Source organism: Nasonia vitripennis, chromosome 2 (assembly GCF_009193385.2).
Source record: "Nasonia vitripennis strain AsymCx chromosome 2, Nvit_psr_1.1, whole genome shotgun sequence".
NCBI lineage: Eukaryota > Metazoa > Arthropoda > Insecta > Hymenoptera > Pteromalidae > Nasonia > Nasonia vitripennis.
The window spans coordinates 12756939-12783741 of record NC_045758.1 but is presented as its reverse complement, the minus strand read 5'-3'; the positions used below and the strand labels follow the sequence as shown (position 1 = coordinate 12783741).

At 49.4% G+C, this 26803-nt stretch overlaps 1 protein-coding gene across 6 annotated transcripts in view; it reads right to left on the bottom strand.

Moving 5' to 3' along the window:
• LOC100122721 (histone-lysine N-methyltransferase PRDM16) overlaps nt 1-26803 on the bottom strand; it is an 80329-nt gene that overhangs the window by 3600 nt on the left and 49926 nt on the right. For 5 of the 6 annotated variants that reach the window (XM_031923235.1, XM_031923234.1, XM_008214351.4 and 2 more), the window contains 5 exons: nt 21554-21982; nt 21275-21480; nt 7798-7923; nt 7004-7121; nt 1440-1545 (listed from right to left, as the gene is read on the bottom strand). In XM_031923235.1, coding sequence (XP_031779095.1) covers nt 1440-1545; nt 7004-7121; nt 7798-7923; nt 21275-21480; nt 21554-21857 — 860 coding nt within the window. In that variant the 5' untranslated portion in view covers nt 21858-21982. Of the gene's footprint in view, nt 1-1439; nt 1546-7003; nt 7122-7797; nt 7924-21274; nt 21481-21553; nt 21983-23529; nt 23984-26803 lie in introns of those variants that run through there. The other variant, XM_031923233.1, reaches the window with a different exon arrangement.

The window sequence follows — 26803 nt, the reverse complement described above, 5'->3', positions numbered from 1 at the left end:
TTTGACGCGCCGGATGCGCGGAAATAATTGACGCCGGCAGTGCGTCTCTTGTGAAATTAACAATCTCGCATCAAACGCATGCGCGAATAAAATCAATAGTTCAAAACGCCGCGAAATGAAGTAAGCGTAATTCGAACGAAATTTAGTCTATAGGGGGTCAAAACTATCTGTAATTGGCGAAGCCGGCCCCCTTTTCACGTAATTCTATGGAACGTAAAAAGCGTGACGGTCAGTGTATCGAGTCTAATCAGAAAATCTACCGTGCCGTGTAGAGGACAATCGCTTTTAAGAGCCATCGTCTGTGCCATGTAATCGAGTACTTGACTGCTCATCGCGCATTGTCCGATGCGGCGCATCGCATGTTACTTCGAGGGTGTCAAGCGCCGTATACATAAACGTCACGTCAGCTTGCCGTCGTTACGCTTCATTAAGTGACTGCGTTTATACCCCAATATACATTCTCGGAATAGCCTCGTTCCAAACTCTTTTAGCCGTAGGGCATCGGGTCGTCAGCTTGCGAATTATTAAATTTTAAACGCGAACGAGGATCGATAAGTAATAATGAATTTCTCGACGATGACATATGAAGTCCCATACATAGGAAAGGGGCAGAGCGACGCAGGCAATGACACTGCGCATATCGCGAGCGTCCGCCAGTGAAATCGATGCCTCTGCGTCCAGCGCGAGCGTGAGAAAAGCGAAAAGTCAACAAGGATCAAGCGAAGAAATCACTGCCTTACTCAGCCGAGTTTCGGTTACGAATACACGCACTCGCCGGTCTAAACGCTCCGACTCACCCCTTGCACGCGCCCGCGCGACTTGAAATGGTATGGAAAGGCTCGCGTGATCGTATGCGTGTACGCGTTCGTTCATCGAGATGCCGAGCGTGGATAACGCGACCCTCTCCCATCGGAGAAAGAGAGAGAGAGAGAGAGAGAGAGAGAGAGAGAGTACGCGCGCGCGTACGGTTAATTAATAATTGACGTTCGAGTATCGCCGACACGCGCTTCGCTGCGACTATCGCGGCCGATCGCTTGCGTAAGCTCGGAGCGTGCGCGTAATCAACCATCTCTGATTTTGACTCTCGATTTTTCTGCGCGTATGTGCGCGGTGGAAGAGAAAGTAGTGCGATGGCGGCGGTCTTTTTGAGCGGCGTCGTTACCTAAGTGACGAGATCGTTTAACAAAACAAAGCTCGCGATTGTTCGGCTTGATGGGTCGGTCTGACTCTGCTAATTGCTCGCGCGGGCGAATAAAGTATTCGTTTCTAATCGCTCCGAGCGTTGATGTAGATCTGATGAGGCTTAGAATGTCGATCGTGCTTTTTTTTTAAAGAGCGTGCTGATCGGATGAATAAAAAATGAGCGATGTGCGCTTTGTGCAACGTCTATATGTACAGAAAGGTAAAAATTAAAAATAAATCAAATGCATGACACTCACACTTCGATATCGAGGAACGGCTTGTCGCAGACTGTGCACTTCGTCTCTGCGTCTTCCTCGTCCTCCCTGTCCTCGTCGGCGTGAGAAGCACCACTGTGTTGAGAAGCTGCAAAACAACAACGAGATTCGTTAGTAAAAAATCCAACTGCAAAAACCAAACACAATACTCAGTGCAGAGTCAAGCCCGAGAAACACACCTAAAGATTCCAATACGCGAACGTGAAAGAAGATGCGCCTAATCCCGGCGACGGCTCAACCGCAACTGACTATAGGTCCCAAAGCTTACCCAAAAACCGAGAGAGCTCGCCGGTAGCGCGATCCGACACACAACTCGTCGCGAGAGACAATAGCCGAGGACTCGGCAGCGATGCTCCAGTTAGAGGAGCCCGAGGAGAGAAAGAGAGAGAGAGAGAGAGAGAGAGAGAGAGAGAGAGAACAACCTCGTGGCGGGGGTGCAAACTACCGGCGCTGCCTATATCTCCCTCCGGCTTAGTGTCTCTCTGCGGGACGACTGACCGGAACTTCGAGGGTTGCGATTGGTCGGGCTGAAAGTCGCCGCCCCCGCCACCAGCGCAGCGCGCAACGCGTATATGTTACGTGAGTGCAATACAGAGAGAGAGAGAGAGAGAGAGAGAGAGAGAGAGAGAGAGAGAGAGGCAAGGTGATTCCACCCTCGTATACTCGAATGTCACGGCTGCAGGTAAAATCAGGAAGTCAGGGATACGCGCGCGATCGCGAGGGGGGGTCATTACTTACGAATCGCGTCCTGCGTGTCCCATCGCCCAACGCTTCGTCTTTCCTACACCTTCCCACACGGCTAGCTGTATATGTATATATACTTTGGGCTCTAATGTGCGGAGGTAACATCGCGTGTGCGACTTGCGTATATATGTATACACACAGCGCCTGGCAGAGGCGCTAACGTTTCGGACCGATCGCCTTGAATAACAATCGCGCGAAAATTTACCTCGACGCTCGCTTCGCCAACCCCCGTGTAGAGTCGTGTTTGTTTTTTAGTTTATATACAGAGGATTTTTACTTCGTTCTATTGTACAACGTTCGAGCATCTGTGTTTACACTGATGACGCGTGAAAAATCATGATTTTTTCCAATCCACGCGCGTGAATCACTACCGAGCAAACACTCCTACACTACCCCTGACTAGGTATAGATCGATCCATCCAGTGCTAACGTACAACGAATCCTTCACCGGGCGAACGTTACAATATAAAAAAAATCAAGCACCCACACATCCCCTGCAACGAACTCGGACGAATTAGCTCGTAATACGACTGGGCGTAGAGAGTGGCGTGTACAAGAGGGAAGTCCTCGTCGACGTAGCTTCCGATCCAACGGTTATTTAAATCTCCCGGCGCTGCACTTGCCTCTCGCTCGCTCGCTCTTGCGCCATATGGCGGCTACTTACCCCCAACGGACCTTCATGGGAACTGCGCAGCGCGCGCACAAGTCAAGTCGCAACTTTAACTTCTTTTTCGTAATGCCCCCCTGCGTGGAAGCGGTAATCGTTCGGTGCATTCTCGCGCGACTGAGCCACGAGTAATTCCTGACAAAGATAGTGTATGGATGGTGCGGTTGAGGTTGGCCGCCGCGCGCATAGTGGGAAAAGGCGGGAGCCGACGATCATCCCCTTCGGGTGCGTAAAAGTGAAAGTGGCGATTCGTTACACGAGGTTAGAAAAAAAGGATTCGTATGATTCGGTTACAGTTTGACTTTGTAATCGTAGTAAACTACTTTTTTTAAAATAACGATCGTTTACAAATTTGATCGTGAGCTCGAGTACGGAGAAAATCGATATTCTCACGAAATTGGCGGGAAGATCGGCCACCGCCGAGATAGCGTTAATTTCATGCACCCATGCATCATTAAAAAAATTAAAAACATTCCCAAAGCATCGCAAGTTTACGAGACCACATGGTCCTAGAAATTATGCTAATCTTGGAGGAATAAGAACACTCGCAGGGCAGAGTCTCGCTCGCTCGCGCCACGCAGAAAGTCAACAGGTGGGTTCCACTTGGGACACCCCCTGCGGCCAAGTCAGTTGGCCGTTACATGGGAAAAAGTAACAGAAATTAATCGTTCCGTAAGTATGCCTTTTCAGGTGCACCATACTTTTCAGTCGCACGTCTTGCTTCTTCCGCTCTTCCGCTCTCTGCGTGTGACATCCCGTCTATGTGCCGAGTACAATAACAGGCTGCGATGCCGAGACGATTAACACCTATTCTAACCGTAATGATCCACACCCTTCCCAAGAGTCATCATTAAATATTAAAGGTCTTTTTCGAGGCCGGTTATAGCATTACCTTTATTAATTCATCTGACTTTTATAGACTACATCGAACTGCATTAATTAATCATAAAAAAGTTGAACAATTTTTTTATATATACAATAAATAATTTTTCTAAATATCGTTTTAAAATTTTAATATATTCACAAGAAGGGCGAGCCGAATAAGTATAATCTCCGAATATCGCGTATCACCTCATAGGCCGAGCGCGTGTCGCAAAGCCGCGCGTGAATGCATCAGGAGAGCATTAAGAGCTACTGCTACAGCCTCGTGCGCACGTCCCGAGCTAAACGTCAAATAGTCGTGTCATTAGACCGATTCGATGAATCAGATGGGGTTACAGAGACACGCGTACATGTATAAACGCGAGAACGCGCGCGCGCGCCACTGCCACCCCCTCGACCTCGACTAGACTAAAAAGTGTCGCGTGTGCCCTTTTGTGCAGCGGTATACATATACGTATGCCCACCCCTTTTTTATGCGCCCGGCGCGACTCGTTTTTTCGCCCCAGCGTTATAATCGACAATAAGAGTCATAAATTATCGACAAACCCTAATAGAGACGTCGAACGCCGCTGCCTCCTGTACGCAGGAGATAAACCCCCGATGGCCGGATTATCAGTGTAGCGTAGAGCGTAACTAGAAAAACTGTGCCACGGAAAATCAGCTCCATAACTCACCGCTCTAAACTGCTAGCGGGAGCATCGCTCACCTCTTTTTTTTAAAATCACACAGCGCACAATGCTCTGGACCTTTTATGGGCGGTCGTGTTTTTTTTTGGGGGGGGGGGGGTGATAAATGATTCGCGCAGAGACGTGCGGTTCGAAATTTGAATTTCATACCGCTGGGGGTCAGCGCGCGCTCGCGCGGAGACAATGTCTTTCGTTCCAGAAATGCATACGTTATGATGTCGTACGGAATGTCACGAATTGAACGCAATCGAATGAAAGCTGCAGCGCGTGTGTTGGTTTGCAAACGAGGAAAGAGAAAAGACGTGTAACCCGAGAGGCGGCAAGAGAGAGAGAGAGAGGGAGAAAGAACGACAAACAAGTCAATCAACGGTGCACGGAGAGACAGATGTTTATCTCGCGTCAAATATTGAAGAAAAACCGTGCGAGCATTATCTAAATACATTTGTCATGCGCGTACACGTACGCCACCGCGGCGTGTAGTACACGCGCGCGCGCGCGCGCGAGAGAGAGAGAGAGAGAGAAAAGTGCGAACAACAAACGGGGAACATAATAACCCCGACTGTGTATACAAAGGCGCCTGACACAATGCGAAGCGGCGCGTTCGAAATATTATATCTGAGGTCGGCATTTCAATGCTGCTACTGCTGCTGCTGCAGAGAGAGAAAGACGCACAATGTGCACCCCCGAGAAGGCGCGAGAGCTAAAGCGATTCCCTGCCGTCCCGGTGTTGTCTGTGTAGTGTCGCTCCCTCCCACCGGGAGAAAAGGGAAATGGAAATCCCTTTGCGCAGATGCCCCTTGCAGTTTGCTTATTCCGCCGAGTCCTATATGCAAGGGTTGCGTTGCGGCCTGCTGTTGCTGCTGCATCGGGGATGTAGTAGCCCTCTCTCTTTTTGTTTGACATCATTATTCCCGGTGTTAAGTCCCGACACCGGCTGTATTACACGACGAGCCTACATGGCTAGTTTTGTAATATCCCGTACATGGCATTTTTTCTGCAGTGGTTGACTCCTTGCGAGCGAGAATAGTTTTGATTCGATCGATGGAAAAAGTAATTATCAAAACGATCGCACAACTTTTTCAGACTGTAATTGGCTGCGCGGTATTTCACGGCTAATAGAAATCGTCCTCGCCCTCCGCTCGGGAAGCCTATCCAAGTCGGAATATTTTAATTAATTTTCAGAAATTAACATCGCCGCTATGCGGGAGCGACTTAATGGCGCCCGTAAGTTCTCCTATAAAACGGCACTTTTATCGTACTTCGCCGGGGACTCTTGTCCTGGAATCACTTTCAAACGACTCGAGCAAACTCCTTGTTGGGCTTCTCGTTATAAATTTCATCCTTACACATTCTGATTAAGTCACGAAAAAGCTATATACTCGGCTCGAAGATATATTGCGAGAGCATTGTATGGATGTTATAAACATTTGCCCGGAACCGCTTGCCGCGATTTCCGGTACAGTTACTCGGCTCTACACGATAGCATGGTTTTAATGAACGAATGCAAAGATAAATTTGCTTCTGCAACTTTATCGCGCGTACTCCGCATTTCTTTCAAAGATTGCACGCGCGACCTTAATTGACGGCAAAGCCTCCCCCGCGACAAAAGACTTCTCGTCTCGTGTTGTACGCAATTAATTTCGCGAACGAAAAAAAATTAATAAACAGTGGAATTTGTATACGTGCAGAGGATCGTAAAATGATAAGAGGAGTGCGCGCGGGCTCGCAACAGCGGCTCGAGCGTTTAACTTCAACAATGAGCCCGGTTTTAATTGCCGCGACATCTGGATGTCGCATAAACTTAGCTTCGCAGCCCGTAAACCATCTATATTATATATATTCGGCGAAGGGCCATCTTTCGCGAAAATTACAACCAGACAATACTGGTGCGAGCGAAAAACTTCCGACTGGAATGGCAATTAATTTTTATGAGCGTAGCGTAGCGATAAAAGCCCTCCTCTAATTAAGACGGAGATTTATCATCTCGATTTTCCAGCAACTCTCGGCACCTTCAGAATTCAAGCCGAGTAGAAAAACGTCCGCATTGTCCGCAATAACTCGTATCACACGCGCTTGATTGAAAAACCGATAGCAGTTAAGATTCATCAAAAACTCCCTTGGTCTCCTATGCAACAACAAAAGAAACGAGTGCGTATAGAGTAATCAGAGAAAAATGCAGACGATCGGGAGAACAATAACGGCAATAATGTCAACAAAAAGCTCTCCCACTGGGGGGGGGGGGGGGGGGTGCGACCACCGCTTCGGATGGACGTGACGATAATCGCAGGCGGCGGTGGCGGCGCGACCGTTCAGGGGGTCAATACTCAACGGCCGCGTGCGCGTAGGTGAATCACGCCGGAATATAATCACGGGGCCGTGACGCCGGCCGTGAGCGTCGTTATACGCGTACTTAAGTGCGAACGCGTGTTCCTTTTTGACGATTCACGCGATTTTTCCACCCCCAGCCCCCGACACACCTGACGTTTAACGTATACACTCGAGTGTGTGGCTTGACTCTACGCACGGAGTAGGTATTGACTTTGATCGAATGCAGAGGGATGACTTACCGTATTCGCTCGTGTTCTCGTCCTCGTTGTTCAGGCGTCGAGGCTTCACCAGAGGCTCGAGGAAGTGGGAGAGGAGCTCCTCGCGGGCTCCGATGTTGCGCGTGGCTTCGAAGTACGTCTGTGGGATTAAATAGTTCGTTAAACAGTTGCATTTTTTGAAAGCATCGAGATAGTTCACGGCGACCAGTTATTCGAAGCGGGGTGACTCGTCAACGAGAGCAAGGCATCCGCTGGGCAGTATTTTACGCAAGTCGAACGGTGTCAGGAAGTCGTCCATCGCGGGGGGTTGCTTACTGTATATATAGCACACGTAGCTAGCAGCAGTTTGCGTGGAATGTTCATTCCAGCAGAACGCGGGCAACATATGTTAAATCAGTTAAAATCGCTTCAACGATCGCTCGTCGCTTTGGGAATACCAGAGTCCGGCGTATTATACGCGCACACGAAATTATTATTTTGCTCCCCGCAACTGACGGCAGACAGAGCCGTGTTGTGTGTGCGCAGGCAGCGCGTCAGTTGTTGTTTTTTTGACTCTGCCATGTATATCAGGTAAATTGGGAAACAGGTTGAACGCGAATTGCATAATGCCGAGCTTTGAGAGAGTACCATACGGCTAATTAACTTTTGCAATGAGCTGCATACTCTCGCGTCGATTGATTTTACAACATACGTTCTATCGATTCTCCGTCAAATTACGTACGTCAGCTGTGCAGCTGGTTTGGATATATTTGCAGTCTGCTGTTATGCGCGTTAATTAGGTCCACACACACACACATCGTGTGTTGTAAACTTACGTGGCCGTCCTTGGCTTTGATCTGCCGAACGTTCACCTCGTCGGGATTCGTCGCGACGCGGATCAGCTTCATCCAGTCCTTCGAGTCCTCGAACGATTCCCGGGCGTATTTCCACGCGTACATCATCTGAAACAAATGAAACTTGTGAGTCTCCCAAAAAGAAATTCTCGAAACATCAGTCGCAATCATATCGTCCATTATACAGAGTGAGTGCACTTGCGCCCCATCCGAGGAGCACAATGCAGCAGCCCATCCGCAATAACAACATCCGCCGCACTTCATCCCACAATACACAGTGCCGATGATCAAAAGGCCGAGCGAGACATAATGATAGGAAAATGGTGATGTAATCCACGGGACACGGAACATTGCCTCTGACAGACACTTGACTTTCTCTCTCCATATTCGCCTAGCTGTGCCCCCATACACTGCAACAACAATCTAATGATTCTCTCGCGGCTAATTTCTGCGTTTCTCACTTCTGCAGCGTATAGGGGGTCTTTCTCTCTCTCCACCCTACGAGACAAGTGATTCCCTCTCTCTCTCTCTCTCTGCTCGCAATTGTCTTGCGGGCGCGTCGCGCAACGCATGGCCAGCCAAGCGTCTCGCCCCGCAGTACAGACGCTGTTCACCCCCAGCTGGACGGTATAGCACCCTACATATATGCATGCACCGGGCCTCTGTTTTCCGTAGGAGTGACACCGCGATGGCTTTCATTGCGTATTATATGCGCGTGCAGGAGCCGACGCAACAACATTACGGGACGAATCGATGAGTTCGGCTTGAGTGGGACCTTATTTTCTCTCGCCGAGCGTGCGGGCTCGAATGATTGATTCGCGCGCGCGCTCGAGGAGATAGCGAGGGATGTGTGCTGTGCACTTGCGCAGGGGAGCATCGGCCGAAGTGTTTTGGCCGGTGATGAATTCTGCATCGCGTTTGCGCTGGGAATTACACGCCGAACGGTATAGAGTCATTTTGTTTATACTATCGTTCGTTTCCAAAAACAACAAACACGCCTGCTATCAGTTCAGGACTTTTATACTATAGTGTCGTAAAAGCATCATCCCCTCGTATGTTTACACAGTCTATTCTCCGGAAAATCACACCTTCGGCGCTGTAAACCCAATCGATAATCCATCATGCTATACCTGTCTGGAATTCTACTGCAGATAACCTAATACCCCTGCACTTGCCCGAAGTCTAGACTTTTAACGCGCTCTCGACGCTGTGTGTATACATAATGCACTCGATACGACCCCCAGAAGAGGGACGAGAGACGAGTGTATAATATACGAATCACACGCGCACGCGAGCGCCTGTGTAAGCAAATTTTGAGGGAGCCGAGCCGAGAATGGAAAACCGAGTAAAACGATCCCCGGCTCGTGCGCAGACCTGAGCTAGGGAGATGAGGCCTGCTCTCTGTTTGCAAAGCGTATCAAGATGGGCTTCGAGCGTCTTTCTCTCTCTTTCTCTCTCTCTCTCTCTCTCTCTCTCTCTCTCTCACTCTCACTGCGGCGGACAGGTGCTCTTGTGCAGCAGGTGAACGAGGATAATGCCGGTGGGATGGAGATAAATAGGTGCCGGAATTATCACTTCTCCTCCGAGGATATTTCCCTTATCGGCAGTTCGAAGGACAGCGAGTGGGATATCAGTTGTATCAGCTGTAGAAGGTGCTGGGTAAATACACACGCGTCATTAATGTTAAGAAAAAAACAATTTTTCACCGAATGAAAAAAGTTAGCGTCTCTCGGCGAAATCTTCTCCCAAAAAGCGCGTCCTCTGGTTGCATAATAGCCGAAGAGCCTGTGGAGCGTCCGGAGCGCTCGGTCCGCGCGCATCAGTCACCCGTGGAGCAATAATCCGGATCGCGCGAAAAACCTGCGGGCTCCTTTCAGACGGACTCGTGAAAACATCGGATGATCTTCCGCGGGGGCTTACGCACGCTTCGACACTTTTTCTGGGACTCCGGAGGGGCCTCTTCTTCGGGTGCGTTCACGGGAAACCGCGGGAGCACGAATTCCTCGAGACTTTGCGATTCTCCGCTCGATGATGCGCGCGATTGGAGGCGCTGTCTTGGAAAACTACTGGAATTTTCATTGTCGAGCTGCGATTTGTGGGAAAGCCTGAGGTTTTATTCGGATTATTGTTATACATCGATATGCACGTAGAGCGAAATAAGAGATCTACTTTGTTTAAATTCACGAGTTTATACACTGAGAAAACTAGATATTAAAATTTACTACATATGCAGGAAAAATTACTATATTATATAGTAACGGACGGTTATACTTTGCTTTGTATTAAATTTTACTATCTCAGATAGTAATTTCTATACTGAAATGAAATTTTTTTTGCTGGGCAATTTTGCGCGCTTATTCGAATATGATGATTATTATTATTATTGATATTTAATGTTGTTAAGTGAAAGAAATAAACGAAAGAAACAGATTTTTCTGCGGCGACGGGAATCGAACCTGGACCTCTGGAATGGGAGTCGAGCGCGCTGACCACTTATCCAAACAACAGTACTGTTATGTACTAAATTTTAAATCTGATATATTAATCACATTTACTCATGGGTTAATATTAATAATAAATTGACCAAAATCAATAAATAATAGCAGCGAATGATATTTTATCACTTAATACTCTTAATACCAGATAAACAAAAAATTATAGATTTTGGTCTCTGATTACTGCATAAATCAACTTTATAACCTCAAATTCTGGCACACGGAGAAATTCTTAAAATAATTTTTACTATATAATGTAGTAATTTCTAGTAAACACGTAACAAATTTTAATATAAGTCTAACAATTTTTACTATGAATATAGTAAAAATCGTCATGGAGCAAGTATGACCTGCCGTTACTATCTAATATAGTAATTTTTTCTACATATGTAGTAAATTTTAATATATAGTTCTCTCAGTGTATAAAAATGAAAAACACGGGCACATTTCCAGAAATAAGATACCACGGAAGCTCTCTTCTCCGTACGAGAGATATAGAAAGATTATCGACAATACCCGGATAATGTTGATGACGCAACCCGCCTACGCCGATCTCGGCCGATAACAACATTAAAAAAAAGTAAACCAGACCGCATCAATGCGAGAGATGATCGCACTCGGGCTGGCACAAAAGCGTCAGACAAGTATCATCCCCTGCAGGTAGCTGCTCGTAATGTGGCCGCGCGCACCAGAACAAAGTAGGCATGGAAGAAAAGCGCGAAGCAATTTTTCAGGCCGATGCCAGGAGGGCCTACTAAGGGCCTTTTCTAAAAGACGGGCACGGAGCGAGAGTGAGAGTGAAAGAGAGAGAGAGAGAGAGTAGAGGTCTTCACTGATCCCACTGCGGCCGCTCGGCGGGTGACAGGACAGATTAGGATTTGCGCAGGTCTGTGTCACACCTTCCGACAATGATGTGTTAACTCGAGGCTCATCGGGCCGAGTAAACAAATTTTTCGGCTCTGCTGCTGCTGCACGGGCTCTCACAATATTGGGACGGCCGAGTTAAACGCGGAAGATGCGCTTTCGTAATTGTAACCGCTTTGGTCGTGGCATATCAGAAATCGAATTTCGACCGGCTGTTGTAGGAACTGCACAATAACGATTCATCGCGCGTTATAAATAATACACAGCGATCCTTATCGAGATGGAGAAACAGCCGCGCAAACAAGCATAAATCTCCCCGCGCATTGTGAGCCGAACACAGCGTGGCTTTTGACGCGAGATTCCTCCGACTGAATAGGCTCGATAAAAGGAGGCAGATCGACGGGAAAAAAAGATCGGCGGGACACCCGATCACGCATGCAGTCTCTCTCTCCTAACACACGTTTTTCCCTCTCTCTTGCATCTTCATCGTGACCCTCTGCGACAAAGACACACGCTGCACACAGGGGTTTCCCAGTAGCCGAGCGCGCGACGATCATCTCGAGGCAGTGTTCTAGGCGCGCGCGCGCGTGCATATGGCCGAGCCCAGCGGGGATCGCTTTGTCGGTGGAGGCGCGCGCGCCGCGGACATGTGCGGACAATTCCTGCGGCAGATTTGCTCGTAACGCATCCCCCATAATCGCGTTCTTCGCACCCAGATGTGCCGCGCGCGCGCTCTGTCGATCCGTCGACGAGTTTCCAGTAGTTGACTCAATTCCGAGAGCGCTCGTTTCTTTTTCTCCCTCTCTCTCTCTCTCTCTCTCTCTCTCTCTCTCTCTCTCCTCGGGGGCTGGGCTTTGTATCGGCTCTGCGATGATAATCCGCGATTGCCAGGCTCCGACGCGTGCGCGTTTGATATATTATTGTCGAATTTTTGGAAGAGGAAAGCGATTAGGAACAGTCTCTTCGTTCGCTGCGAGATTTTTCCTCTTTCTTTGTGGAAGCTTCGGAGAAATTTTCGAAACACCTCCAACCGAGCTAAACTCGAAATTAAAAAAAAAGTGGAAAAGTGGAACGCGCGCTTGTTCAAAATTGAAAGCTGTTGCTTTTCAAGCTCTGCTCCAAAAATTTTAAAGAGCCTGTGCCGCGAGATTGTAAAGCGCCGGTGGAAAATCTCGCGCGTAAAGTGGACGTTTCGCGCGCGATGCGTTAAATTATAATTACGCTGCAGAGGCGCGCGCGTGTGCGTATGTATCGCCGGCAGTTGCTCAGAATTGCTAAAATTGGCATAAAACGCGGCGGCGTAAATTTAATTGCGACACACGATACGACGCGACTATAACTCTTTCGAATTTCCCTCGAGCAATTTAATCTTCGGCGCTGCCAGTATATGAATTTTTTTTCTCGCTGATCCTCGGTTGGGTATACTCTTCCTGCGGTTCTCGGATTTTAGAAGCGCTGGCTGCGCGGGACTGGAAGGTGCTGGTACAGCGTGAATGCCAAGATTGTGGAGGAGAACGCTTTAGCGGCTTAGCACAGCGCGATCCGCTGATTTTCCACAAGAGATATCTCGCTCGCTCGTTATCTGCTCTAACACCTCCATTGTGGGTCAGCCGTTGAAAGACCAAGAAGATCCATCGGTCTCGAGCGTCTCGGCGAGATGAGCCCCAGCGGGGGGCGGCGTCCCTACACAAAAGAGACCTCGACGATCTCGTTCTCTGCTCCTCTATAGCAGCCAAGACTTTTCGCTATATTTTGGTTCGGGAAAGCGTTCAGTGGTCAGACCGTGCCGTGATGTTGGCATTTTTTTGTTTAAAAAAAAATCGGTTAAAAAGCTCGGTTGTTCACACGAAAGGCAAAACGAAATATGTTAAGCAGTTTAAGTGAGACATCCTACTGCTCCGCGCATAACGCGTGCACATCAGAGAAAAGAGCGAGAAGAAAGCATCATAGTGGCCTATAGCCGGACACGCCGATGATCGTCAGTAGCTCGAGGACAAAACATCACGAGCTCGTCGCTCCTTTGTAACCTCACACCTCCCGAACGATCCGATCCGCTCGTCAGCGGGAAAAATCCCTTTTCCCTCGTCGTCCTCGTTCCTGCCTACGCATTCCGCACGCACAGATACCGAGAGGAAAGCAAAGAAGAAGAAGAAGCGCCTTGGAAAAAGAGCGAGAGTGAGACGTCGTCCCCTCGTAAACGGCCACGCCCAGCGATTTTCATCTCTCACTCTCTCTCTCTCTCTCTCTCTCTCTCGGCCTGCGAAAAACGAGGCTGCTGCATCCCTTTATTATGCGCCGTCCGTGTGTACGCGTGAGGACGGCTTCATTTGCAGCGGCTCGATCTCGTGAAGATCGATGAATGCGCCCGCTCGGATTAACGACGGAAATGGGACCGATGCGGCGTTTACAAATGGATTCTACCCTGTATGCGTGTGTATCTTCGTCCTTTAAAGTCAGATTAGGTGCTTGCGCGCAGGCTTTTCACCGTTTCACTAACGATCTTGGATTCCGATACGACACAGACCGAAGGAGCTTATACGCGAGGAGATCTGGAAATCTGTCTGATTGGACAATGCGAGTAGCCCCGTGTGTTTACTCGAGAGTCAGGCGCGATAAGTGCGTGTGTAGCTTTAATGGTTTTCTCTCAGGAAAAATAAACCTGCAGTCGCGAGCATTTGTCAAATTGTTGATCCCTCGGAACGATACATCACTCCCTCCGCGTTACTGTGAGCCGCGCGCAGTGTGGGTTCAATTTTACATTGAAAATCAATCGAGAGACAGTGTTGTTTATTCCGAGAATAGAAATAAAAAGGTGACAGGGGTGTGAATCTAATTGAATATTCCCCGGCAATGACCTCTTTGGCCGAACGAAGGAAGTGAGTAGCGGCTTCGGAAGAAGGGAAGCGAGTAGGTTTATGAATAAAAGCGATCGATATCCGGATGATAGCCTCACGGCGCGATGGTCGACGCAAAAATGCTTTTAGCGGCCTCGCAGCATGTTTCTCGGTCATACAAGCCAGTATAAGAACCCCCTCGCTATTCTCTCTCGAACTTTCCCAATAGCGCAGGGTATACACGCTTCGAATTTCCCAACGGTTAGAAACTCCGAGATTTATACAAGCCGGCCTGACAATACGACGTAGCGAGTCGAAGCCTGGCGTCACAATAACCGGCTCTCGGGATTAATTAAGCATTAATTAAGTAAGATCCAGCCGAGAGTGTTATACGCGGAGGGAAATTAAGGAAAGATGTCGCCAGCGTGAGCGCAACGCGCGCCAACGTCTTCTCTCGCTCGATTTCCTGCGCACGGAGCTGTTGGCCTACCTATATATACAACGGGCTTACGAGGGGAGAGACGCGAAAGGACCTATATACCGAGTTTGCGCGCGCCCAGCTTCTCTCTATATCAACTGTATTAAGTAGCCGAGGATCGTAAACAGGCCTGCTATTTAAGGGATGATAATTGAGAGAGAGAGAGAGAGAGAGAGAGAGAGAGAGAGAGAGAGCTGCGCGCGAGCTGACGCGCGACGAATTAGGCTGCGCGAGTTGAATGTGTACACTGCTGGAGAGAATGCTAATATCGCGCTGAGAGAATGCTGGGGAACCATGGCGTTTGATATGAAAAATATGCTCGTAATAGATTCGTCGTGATGCTGGAAACTCTCGATAAGTAGCCATCGGAAGCTCGTCGACTATGCAAATACAGGTCAATAAAAGAACTTAACGAGAAAATCCGATTTGCCCCACAGATCGAAGGGGGAATTTCCCAAAACGCGTGTAAAGCACGAAATATTACATCCACTCCAATACTTGACCCACTTGACTCTCTCACACACACAAAGTACAGACACGAAAAGTATAACGCGGGGTAATGACAAGGCAAGGCAGTGTCCTGCGAGCCGTGTCTAACTCGCAGCAGATGCCACCCTCGAGTTCTCTCTCTCTCTCTCTCTCTCTCTCTCTCTCTCTCTCTCTCACCGAGCGAACATTACGCACGGACACACGAGTGGCGAGCGAGAGAAAGGGAAGCTACCCCCGTTCCGTTTTCTATATCTAACGGTATAAATTATATCGGCGCGTCAAAGCCAGCCCCTCCCGCTATGATCGATCATTAGAGGCCTATTTACCAGAAAATTTGGCAAAATTGTTTTTCTACCGCCGACGCGATGACGAAGACGTCGTGCTCCTGACGCGCGCCAGACTCGATATCTCATTCGCGAGCGCGGAAAGATTTGTCGGGAAGCTTCGTCCTAGTATGATTGATGCTTTTATTTTTCTCGACTCCTCCTCCATACACGCACGTTTTACAAGATTGCAGAAGCTCGTCGTCGTGACTCGTGATACACTTCACACACAGATTGCGCGCTGCGCGTGTCCTTCTGGGATCGACATGCGCGAATGATAATTGATGTACAATGGCGCGGGCGATTATAATCGGGACAGTGAATGGCATTGTCTCGAGGCTGATTGCGGAGGAAACAGTAGCGTATTTCCTATGTATATTGAACTTGGATGTGGTCGAACTGGATTATGGTGCGGTCATTGTGCGGAGAGTACGCCATCTAATATGTGAATTTTCTAGGCGCAGAAGAGCTCAAGATATGATCAAAGCAGTCGCGCCGGTAACGTTTCTACAGATTTACACGGTTGCCCTCGGCAGGATCGTTCTGCCAATCAGTCGCAGAGAGAGAAGCTGTATACCCGCGAGACAGAGAGAGAGAGAGAGAGAGGGAGAGAGAGAGAGAGAGAGAGAGAGAGAGAGAGAGAGAGAGAGAGAGAAGGGAGAGGCAAGAAAGCAGCGACGTCGGCTGTGCAGTGGAGAGAAGCTTGGAGGTCGAGACAATCGCGGTACCACATCAAAGGCGCTCGATTGTTTTCCGTAAATTATAACCGTAGCACTTACCCGACTTCTCGTTATGAGTTGCGAACAAGTTCAATTAAGTCTACGGCAGTCGCGCCGGCGAAACGGCTTCCTACACACGCCAGAGATCTTTCTCGCCGCTGCTGCTCTCCCCCTCTCCTCCTCTCACTCCCCGCAGTTTATACACTCTCTCTGTCACTTCTACCCCCCTTTTTCGCGCTCATTTTCCCCGCTCTCCTCTAGTTACCTTTCTCTCTCACTCTCTCTCTCCGCCATTATTTCCCGTTCCTTACATCTCTAATTTTCCTTCTTCGTCGCTCGCACAAAAGTTCGTTTAGTCTCTCCGCCTCATGTCGTGTCCGCGTGCTTCTCGGCTGTGCTGCAGCCTTTCACGCGTCGCCAGAGAAAAGAGTAGCAGATCTGCGAAGGACGAGACCCTTTCACCATTGGGGTGTCTATTTGGACCGACGGAGAGAGAAAGAGAGAGGAGCGGTGATGCTGCACGACTACAACACGTGCCGCTTATGACCATTTTCGACAGATAATGCGCGCCTCGGCCCCCGAGATTTATCGCTTTTCAGCCGGGCGCTAAGAACCGGAGCGAAATGAAATTTCGAACACGATGCTATCTTGCACAGGCTCGAGCTGGCTGCAGTCGCAAAATCTGACGCTATCCTGCCGCTGGGATCGGAGATTCTTCGAAGATAAATGAAAACAGCGCTGAATCGATATGCTAAACAGAGTACAGTCGTTTCAAAGGAAGGATTCGTCCGTTAATATTCTCGTATTGAAAACTACGACTCATTCGCAAGGAGATCGACGCGAAGCGAGTACAAATTTAATGGGATATGATGGCACGATTATACGCACGAATTATGAATCGCTCTTCCCGACAAGGGTGTCGTACACAGCGCTTAGAAGACTCTCTAGACTCTAGGTGCAGAGCACACGACGCCAGTACGAGGGGTTAGAAGTAAATTTAAATGTCAAAATACAGCCTCGGAGCTATGAGCTCTGACTCCCCACAAAGGCGTATCATCATATCGTTATTAACATAATGCAAGGCGCGCGAAAAGTGTCAATCATATAAACACGCATGTATACATAATATACATACGCAGTGCGAGCACGAGGGTAGCGGCCGTGCGAAGAAGGGCTAGTTAGGTGGTCACTCTTCTAGTTCACGGAGGACGAGAGGTGAATTGAAAGAAGAGCCGGACGGTGTTTGCTGGCGCGTATCGTTTTGTCGCCTCTTTTCATTGAGACTGAGTGTTTTGAACTTTGAGCGTAGCTGCTGGTCACTTTTGCAGAGTGGAGGTCAACCCTTGCCCACCGCGCGCATGCGGCAAGGTCGCGAGGAATTTTTTCATACACGACACTTGAAATATCGAATTTTCGCTATTGTCGCGTCTTCGAGGTTTTATTCTGCTATTTGCATATATTTTTAGGGAGAATCATTTACATGTCTTAGGACAAAGTGTTTCACAGTAAAATTAAGATATAGCAGTTATTAATAAAATACGGTAGTCAAATCATGACATGAGCGGTCCAAACAGCAAGCCCAGTGAGGCAATTCAAACTCAGACGATGTACCGCTATACATGCACTGGATTCGCAGACAGTGATAGGGGGAAAGTGAATTTCCCGTAGAAATGTGTCCACGCGCCACCTATGTTCGCTAACCAGAAAGCTGAAAAGTCCGCGGGGTGGGGGAAAGTTCCGCAGTCCAAAACCACCTGGTTTCACATTATACGCTGCTACACGACTGATTCCGCGCGCTCGCTACTCAAGTTGGCGGGTTCGCTTCCGTCTCTTCAAATTCAAACTCGGAAAATCTCACTCACCGGCCGCCCCGTTCTGTAACCCTACGCCTTGGGAACACTCGCTTACGCTCAACGCGCACACACCCGTATCGATTTAAAGAAACCGAATAAATAAAAGCCGCTTTTCTCGTTGCACTTGCGTACCTGCGCCCGCGGCGCAATTATAATTCTCGAGGTCGCATTGTCGAGGCGCTTCCGGGGCTTGACGAGGCTTGGACAATGTCCATCGGACGCTCGTACACACCGATTCCCGTGACAATGCGTCCTTGGCTTGTAACCCTCGAAAACGGTTCTTTCAGTTTCTCGAAGCCAAGTGTGCGCGCGTATAAGATTTCACCGAGTGCCGACTGCGAATAAGTATTTGCCTAATCGGCACTTCGGGATGTTGCGCGGGAATATACGCGTACACAGTGCCCGGTAGCCACTCCCCGATCCTTAACGAGCTTTCTTCCGACGATCGGTGAATGAGAGACGAGCAGTGTGCAGGAGAACAGCTGTAGCGTTTTTTTTCCTCGGATTTTCAGCGCAAATTGGTTTACTCTCATTCTTCCTTTCAATCCAATTCCGGAGGAGAATCGCGCATTGTGCTCGTTACGGGATTTAAAGGAACAGCGTTTGTCAGATTTATGCGACTAATTGGACAGCAGGAAGTCCAAGTGTGATCCGATAAAAAAAAACGTATACCCACGCTTTGTCAATTTCCAGAGCGAACGTTATTGGATTCCCATCGCGTGCGTAAGTTCTTCACGACCGATTATGCACAAAATGTAAATCAGCCAAAAAAACTCACAGCGTCATCCGGCAAACATTTTATTAATGACAGTACAGTGGTCCATCTGTGGGTCAGCCGACGCCGCGCATCAAAGAGCTCTCACTCTCTTTCTCCTTTTGAAGTCGCACACAGCTTTGTCCGAGTTCACCATTTATATAATTTGTCAGCGGCAAACGTGCGCGCGGTTTTCCACACGATTTGGCAAAAAAGTACTCGCTCTCTCGCTCACTCATCATCCCTCGAGCTTTTTCTGCGTGTGCCACCGCGTTCACGAGAGATGAAAAACATAAGCGCGCGTGCGTCTCTCTTACGAGAGAAAGAGAGAAAGAGGACGATACGAGGGAGGGGGCGTTGCAATCGTCTGGAAGTAACGACGAGGCGTCGATACGCGCGCGCCGGGGGAGCGGATAATTTGAGGAAATGTGGTTAAGAGCGCGCACAAGCGGATTGTACGCGTGACTAGATAGCGTTTTGATTGCGGTTTTATTGAAAAAATAAATCCTACTCTCGCGCTCGATATAAGAAAAACCAACGAACGTACCAAAGTTCAGGCAACACCTCGCAATTCCGCGGGCAAACGAGCTTAACGAATAGCGTGCGCCTCATCCCAGCCATTAGATTGATCATTTAAGCCGCAGTGCATGCGCCGCTCGAAATCATCCGGTAAATTGGTGTCGTGCCCTCAGTCTCACTCTCTCTCTCTCCTATGCTTGTATACACTCGCACGAGGGGCGCACGACGACGACTACTGGCTCACGCGCGAACGAGCTAAGCCCAAGATTGGTTTAGCCGCCACGAAGGCACGCCGCCGTTTGATTACGCGTCAACGAGCTAAACGTACCCGCAAGCCCTCCTCTATCTTTTTCCCGACTACGACGCCGTCGACGACGACGCGGAGCCCTTCTGGCTCCCCCTTTTTTCGCGTGCTCTACGAAATCTCTCGCCCTCTCTGCACGGAGAAAAAATCCAGTCAGCAGCAGGTGAGGTAACATATATGTAGGTCGATGCTACCGGATCTTTCACGCTGGTGAAACGCGTCTTCTATTCATACGCCGCTTTTTTTGCTCGGGGGATCTCAGTGAGAGAGAGAGCGAGAGAGAGCGAGAGAGAGAGAGAGAGAGAGAGAGAGAGAGAGAGAGAGAGAGAGAGAGAGTTATACCTGTAAACAGCGAGTTTTGGGGAAAAAACGTCGGTTTACCTGGTTTCGCATGGCTGACGCCGCGCGCGCGGATCAACCGAGCCCCTTATTCAGCCACCCCTCGACAGCTCTATTTCTTTCGCGGGCGCGAGCGCTGATATTTTCGAGATGTGAGAAAAGGATTAAGGGTAGCGAAAGCGACAGAGAGAACGGAGGGAGAGACAATTTTTCTCAAATGATCCAGCGCACTCTATCGGCTCGCCTTCCTCCCTTCCGACTATTTCTCTTTTTGTTGCTCCATCTCTTCCTTCTCTCTCTCTCCCCCCGACGTACATCCGAATCGCGATAACCGTGCAACCGCCGGCGCCGATGCTTTCCCGAATATTCCCGGATAACTCGAGGAAAAGGATTACAGGATGAAACCAGAGAGCGCCCAGTAGCAGGGCATACACAGCATAGCAGTGACGACAAGATCGATCCGTGTGAAATTCGTAAAATTGGCGTAGCAGCGACAGCCCTGGCGCGTAGGGGTTGATAGATCGTTCGCCGGCGAAACGAAGGGGTAGTTTGCTTTAATCTATCCGGTAATCACCGGTCGACAGTTGGCCGGCAGCAGCGACTACTGCCTTTTTGCAGCGGGCGCGCACCGCTAGATGGATGAAGCCATTTACATTTTGTCAGTGCGACATGCGCTCGCGCTATCATATCTATCACCGCCCGCTTGTCCCGGTCGATCTCTCTCGCTCTCGGCATTGTATACTTGTGCCTGTTCTCGCAACGACCGGACCAAGCGTCTACGGCTGGATGGCGCGTCTTTCATTCGAAAATTGAATCGGGGCAGAGAAGCTCGATAGGCATTGTCCGATCGATTGCGCTCTTCTGGACGATTCCTGGAAGAAGCTGCGCGCTGACAGGACTACCTGTCCAATGTGATATTGAAATCTGAAAGGGAAAACCGGGACGCGCAGGGGAGAAAAAGAAGCGGAGAGGCTTTCTCGCTCGGATGCGCTGCTTTCATCTCATTGAGCGCGAGTCAACAATTTGGAAATCCTCGGAAGGTGTCCAGAACCGAGTGACAGATCTGTCAACATGGATGACACCTCTCTCTCGTTCTCGCTGCGAGAGAGAGAGAGAGAGAGAGAGAGAGAGAGAGAGAGAGAGAGAGAGAGACAGAGTGCCCGGGGAGAGAACATCGCGCGCTCACAGAGGAACCGCGCGCGAACCAGGTGGTCGGTCGTCGCAAAGGAGAGCGGCATCTGCCCGGATAATACCGAGGATTATAAGCGAGCGAGAGAGAGAGAGAGAGACTCGCCGTTTCTGCCGAAGCATTCCTACGAGTCTCTCTCTCTCGGCCCTCGTTGTAAACAGATCGATCATCTTTCAAACGGCTTCACATAATATCGCGGAGTGTGAATCCTCGATGGCGTAACGCTGCAGCAGCGGGGACTTTTTTCGCTCGAGTTCTAACTGGTACACGCGCAAGGAATCGGCTGTATATAAACTTACCTCAGAGGCATTTGCGGGGTTGAAGTCGGTGCTGTACCAGTTGCCGAGATAGGGCCCGAACCTCGTGCCTTCCGGGATCTCCTTTCGCACCCGAATGTACGGCGTGCCCGAGGAGGACAGGGACAGCTCTAGGTTGTCGGGCAACGAGCTTATGTAGTCGTTCAGCTCGTTCTTCAGATGCTCCTGCTTCAGGGCTTGTCCTGCAACTACGCGTAAAAAAATCTTAATAACCTGAACCCTCAATGAAAAATCATAATATTTCGACGGAACGATCCTCACGGTAGTCATCCTGATAGTCCCTCTTGATGAAGTTCCTCGCGAGGTGGGCTCCCTTGTCGGTGAAATCCCAGGGCTTCCTGTCCTCGTCGTCGCTCCTGTTGCTGAGCGACCTGCCGAGGTGATGCTGCTGTTGGTCTTCAAAGAGCTGCTGGTAGTCGAAGGGCAGAGCCCGGGGCTGGAAGAGCTCGTGCATGTCGTGGCTTCCACCGCCAGCGCTGGAGTTCAGGGACTTAGACTCGCGCTGGTAGAGCGGATTGCTGCTGCTGGCGCTGCTCGACGAGCGCAGAGAGCCGTTCTCCTCCATCTCGGCGGCGCTCTCGCTGCCCCCGCCGCCGCCACCGCCACCTCCGGCGGTGCTGTTGTTGGTCGGCGTCGAGCCCAAGCCGCCACCCGCGCTCCCACCTGCTGGCTCGCCCTCGTCGCTGCTTCCTGAGGACAAGTGGAGAGCTGGATGTTAGTTTTCATATATTTGTGTCGAATATAGATGATATTTATTTATGTTTACGACTCTAGAGGAAATTCTATCTGGACAAGTGTCTTGTGCTATCGAGAATCCCCTATGATGTCACGCTGGAGCAAGTTCGTGATTTTTACATTCGCTGATACGTAATACTACGAAGAGGATGTTTATAGGGCGATAACGCGACGCAATCATTATCTGCTCTGGGTTTTTTTTAAAGCTTCTCACGCATTCCAAATTTAGAGGATCTTGCTCCAACGACAGCCAATTTTCAATAAACCACAATATCAAACACCTCGTGTATAACCTGGCAACAAAGTCAAACAAAATCTTCTCTCGTCACTTTACGACGAGAGATTAGCAGGGCCTCGTCTCGTAAAAAGGCAGGATGATCCGCGCGAGGGCGTCGTTCGACATGAACGCCTGTATCGCGGCAATATTTAGAAACCCTCGAGATGCTCTTCGGCTCCCGTTGGGATCGCACGAGTGTTAAATACACTAGTATAATAGGAGGGGAGCAGACTCTGCGGTGTCTATAGCGCTCTTCTCAAGAGAGAGCTGCAGCTCGGATGATAGCCGCTTGATTAGCCCGAAGTGCCGAGATTAGGGCTCGAGGATGTTGACATCTCTCGGTGGGAAAAGAAGAGCCAATAAAGACATCTCACGGCCCTCGCCCTTTCATACGTAAGCCTCTCGTATCAATGCGAACGTTATATTCGCCGCGAGACCTTTAAAAATTCCAAAATACACACTGTATCAAGAAAAAGCCTCTTATCTGTCGCGGACAGCCTAATCAAAAATCGCCAAGACTGCAAAATAAAAGGAACAGTCTCACGCGCGCGCGCGCGCGCTATCAGCAGCAGCCTTCCCTTTCCTCTGCACTTTCTTTTTCTGCATGTGTGTGTTTGTCTTGGGGCGCGTATTCCGGAAAACCGGAGATAATTAGGCAAATTGCGAGCGTACACACACATACACACGCATAATTCTGACGATTGCCGGTTCATTGCAATGCGCTCACTCCCTATTCACACGGGCGTGTAAAACCGCATTCTGACCACAGGACGTCCTGGCTGATACGAAGATGCTTATGTGTGTACGACGTTGTCGGCACAATTCGCGACGCACGCTAATTATTGACAGTGTATTTTTAATTGTTTATCGCTGCAGACGCACTGATTCGGAACGCGCCTCGTTCCTCGCTTACGCCGTGCTATAATAGTAAGTATGTGTGCAATCTCGAAACGCCGCCGCCGACTGCGCGACACGTGCCTCAGGCTGTCGGTGTGTAGGTGTAAATAAACCGAGGAAAGGAGAGAGGGATGGACATTATCTTCGCGCGATAGAAGCGAGAATAACCGGTTCGCGTCGCCGATAAGAGATGTGGAGATAGATGTGTGAGATCGATCGAATAGATTCATCCGATATACAGTACACGAACCCGATGTGCGTATTATCACATCATCACTGCCGCCCGCATAACATCGCGCGGACTGTTAGATAAAGCTCGCAGACTTACCGCTGCTGCTGTGGCTGCTACTGCTGCTGCTGTCGCTTTTGTAAGCGAGCATCGGGTTCGACAGGTCCAAGCACTCCATCGCAGCTGATTCGGTAGTTCGCACTGTCGAGTCAAAAAATCCTCACTCGCCGAGTCAGCACCAACGATACGAGTTCAGCTGCTGCGGCATAGTTCTTTTTCTCCGTCAGCACACCGGCGAAGAGCAGCGAGAGAACCGAACCAAAACACAACTCAGTATCCCGCGAAACGGCACAAAAAACATCCGGGCATATCACCAGTGGCCGATCGATCCGGGGCTGGTGTACAGTCGCGCCGCGCAGCCCACACAGAGACGACGAAGAAGAAAAAGAAGCAGAGGAAGAAGAAGAACCACTGCGGAGAGCGAGTGTAGGTATATACGAAAAAAAAGAACGAGCTGGCGCGCGCCCCGTCAGCTGCTACGGCTCTTGGCGCACTACTGAGCGAGGATCCGAAATCTCGGCCCGAAAGCGGTGCGAGAAGGAGAGCGAGAGAGAGAGAGAGAGAGAGAGAGAGAGAGAGAGAGAGAGAGAGAGAAGAGGATGGCACACGACGCACGCGGCGGATTCTCCCTCGGGACGAGTGCGAGAGAGAGAGAGAGAGAGAGAGACGATCCCGGGGTGTGGCGAGGATCCGAGTTCCGGGACGCTGGTTGGCCCGCGGGCGGAGCAACCCCTATCGGATCGCGTCTCCCCCCTCCAGTCCCCGACAGTCTCTCTCCGGCACGGCTGAAGCGCCACCGCTGCGGCAGCCGCACGCAGCATCCCTCGGACAGGGAGAGACAGAGCCGGGACACCGCGCGCCGCTCTCCGCGAGGGAGAGAGGCGCTGCTATGCTGGGAGGAGGCGCGCGGAGCTGCTACGCCAGCGACGGGGAGGAAGCACGGAGAACTGATAAGGATGAGAGAGAGAGAGAGAGAGAGAGAGAGAGAGAGAGAGAGAGAGAGAGAGAGAGAAGCGGAGAACGCTCTTCGAGCCCGCGGGGGTATAGATTTTTCCTCTCTACTCGTTTTCCGCCTTTAATAACCTGCACGAGAGCGCGACGAAATAATTGGGTAACCGCTCGGTTTTGTTTATTCCACACTATACACGTCGAGATTCCGAGAAGTCGCGAGGTTCGTGAAAGAGAATCTCGGCAAGTGTCAGCAGAGAACTCGTCGATCTGAAATTCCATACGTTTCAACGCGTAGCTTCTTTATGCGCAATAAAGCCGTGGGCTTTTTTCTCTCTCCCTCGAAACTCGCGTGGCTTCTTAACGCCGAGCTTGAAAAGTTTGATGAGCGGCGGTCACAGACGTTGACAGATTTTTTCTCCTTCGTCCCCACGGCCGCACAATGGACCCGATCCTCGGCGCGATGATGAGATGGCTTTTCGGTTTTTCAGAAGCCGGAATCCCAGCAGGACCCCACGTAGGTCAGCAAACAGGAACCCCCCTCGGACTGCGCGGCGACACGTCAAGTGGGTATACAAACGTAAGTGTAAACGCGATGCCGAGATGATTTTGGACGTGCGTCTCGTTTTTTTTTTCACTTCGCGACTTTGCGTCGACGGCCTGTATCTCGCGGATCCGGCTTGAAAATTTCGAAGCTCCGGTTTCCGTCGACGCTCGTTTTCCGCGTGCGCTCTTCGGGGAAACGGCTTTCTTGGCAGGGAAAAAAACTCGACGCGACGGTTTTTTAATTTCGGCGCATTGATAATGTCGCGAATCTGGGCCAGCTGGTTCGAGCTGTCGAGAGACGGTTGGTCGCATTAATTTTCGACCGTTGACTTTTGTAAAAGGATATATAGGTTTTTTTCAGACGAGATACGGAGAGTGCGTCAGAGAGATTTAATCGGCTACTCGGTATTTTTCGAAAATAAATAAAGCCGCACAGATAATAAACGTATATAATAATTCCTGAAGCTTTTCTCGACGAAGGAATCAGATAAGTACAGATATCGTTTCGTCTGCGCACGAAGATAAAAATCATCGATCATAAACAATCCGCGATATTTATACACACTTGACGCACATCGGGCTCTATAATTGCAAATTATCCTGTTACCGTCTCGAGAACGCCCAAACCGCACGGTCCGCGTTTACCCTTTAAAAAACGCATACGTACACAGGCGGCAAAAGTCAGCCGTATACTGGGAATAGAAATAAAGCGCTCGCGATTGTAATATCTCTCTGCGGTAAAGACTCGGCGGCTGGCGCGAGATTTCGTCGCTGCATAGTGTCCCGCATACACGGAACAAATCTTCATTTCGCAACGCGACGCCCGCGCGGCGCTTTGGGTAGTTTAACTCACGGAAAAACATATGTCGCGCGTGCAGTTATATTATACTTTATAGCCGGTGGCAGTACACGCTCGCGCCGCGGATGGATGGGGCGAGACGACGACGACGGTATTTGCTAGTGTGATTTACAGCGGCGTTAAATAAGCCAATATCACCGTTTCTTCGGGGCCTCTCGGAGAATGAGAGAGAGAGAGAGAGAGAAAGAGAGAGAGGCGTTCTGTTCGATATTCCGCTGTAACACACGCTACATAACGCTGATCTAAGTGTGCGGTGAATAAAGCCAAGGTGACACAAGATGGAATGCCGTTTTATGGTGCTGAGATTATTGCATTTTTTCATCAGGCTTAAAGCCGCGCGTCAAAGTTTGTTAATTTAGAAAGTTTGTTGGTTTATATTTGGGGAGAATGGTATTCAGGGATGTTATGATCGTTAGATGAGGCTTCGTTCTTACTACCACTACCATGAAAACCGGGAAAAAACCAAAGGAATCCTACTAGGAGCACAAACTGTTCTCGAACACTCTAAAAAGAAGTGATCAGTAAGATCACTCAAGTTTGAGTCATAACATGATCCAAATCACTCTTATAGAGTGATTTTCTATCACTCTAGCTATAGAGTCATAAAGATGACTCAAAGTAATCGAGTGATAAAATTTTCCTGCTCTGAATCACTCGATGCTGGAGTGATGTCGCACGGAAAAGAATGCAAATTTAAAAGGTATAAATTGACTTATCTAATAATCAGATATTTAGTAACATTATGCAAGTATTGCTGATTTTATTTATTAATTATTGTTCATATATTATTAACTTTAGTTAATATGTAAAGTAGTTGATATATTCGATCCGAAAGTCTGTGTACACATGAATCCTGTTTGGATGAGTGGTTAGTGTCCAGGTTCAAATCCCGTCACCGTCAAAAAATTTTAATTTCCTTAAGTCTCTAAAAATAATTAAATTTTTGAAAATTTTATCTTT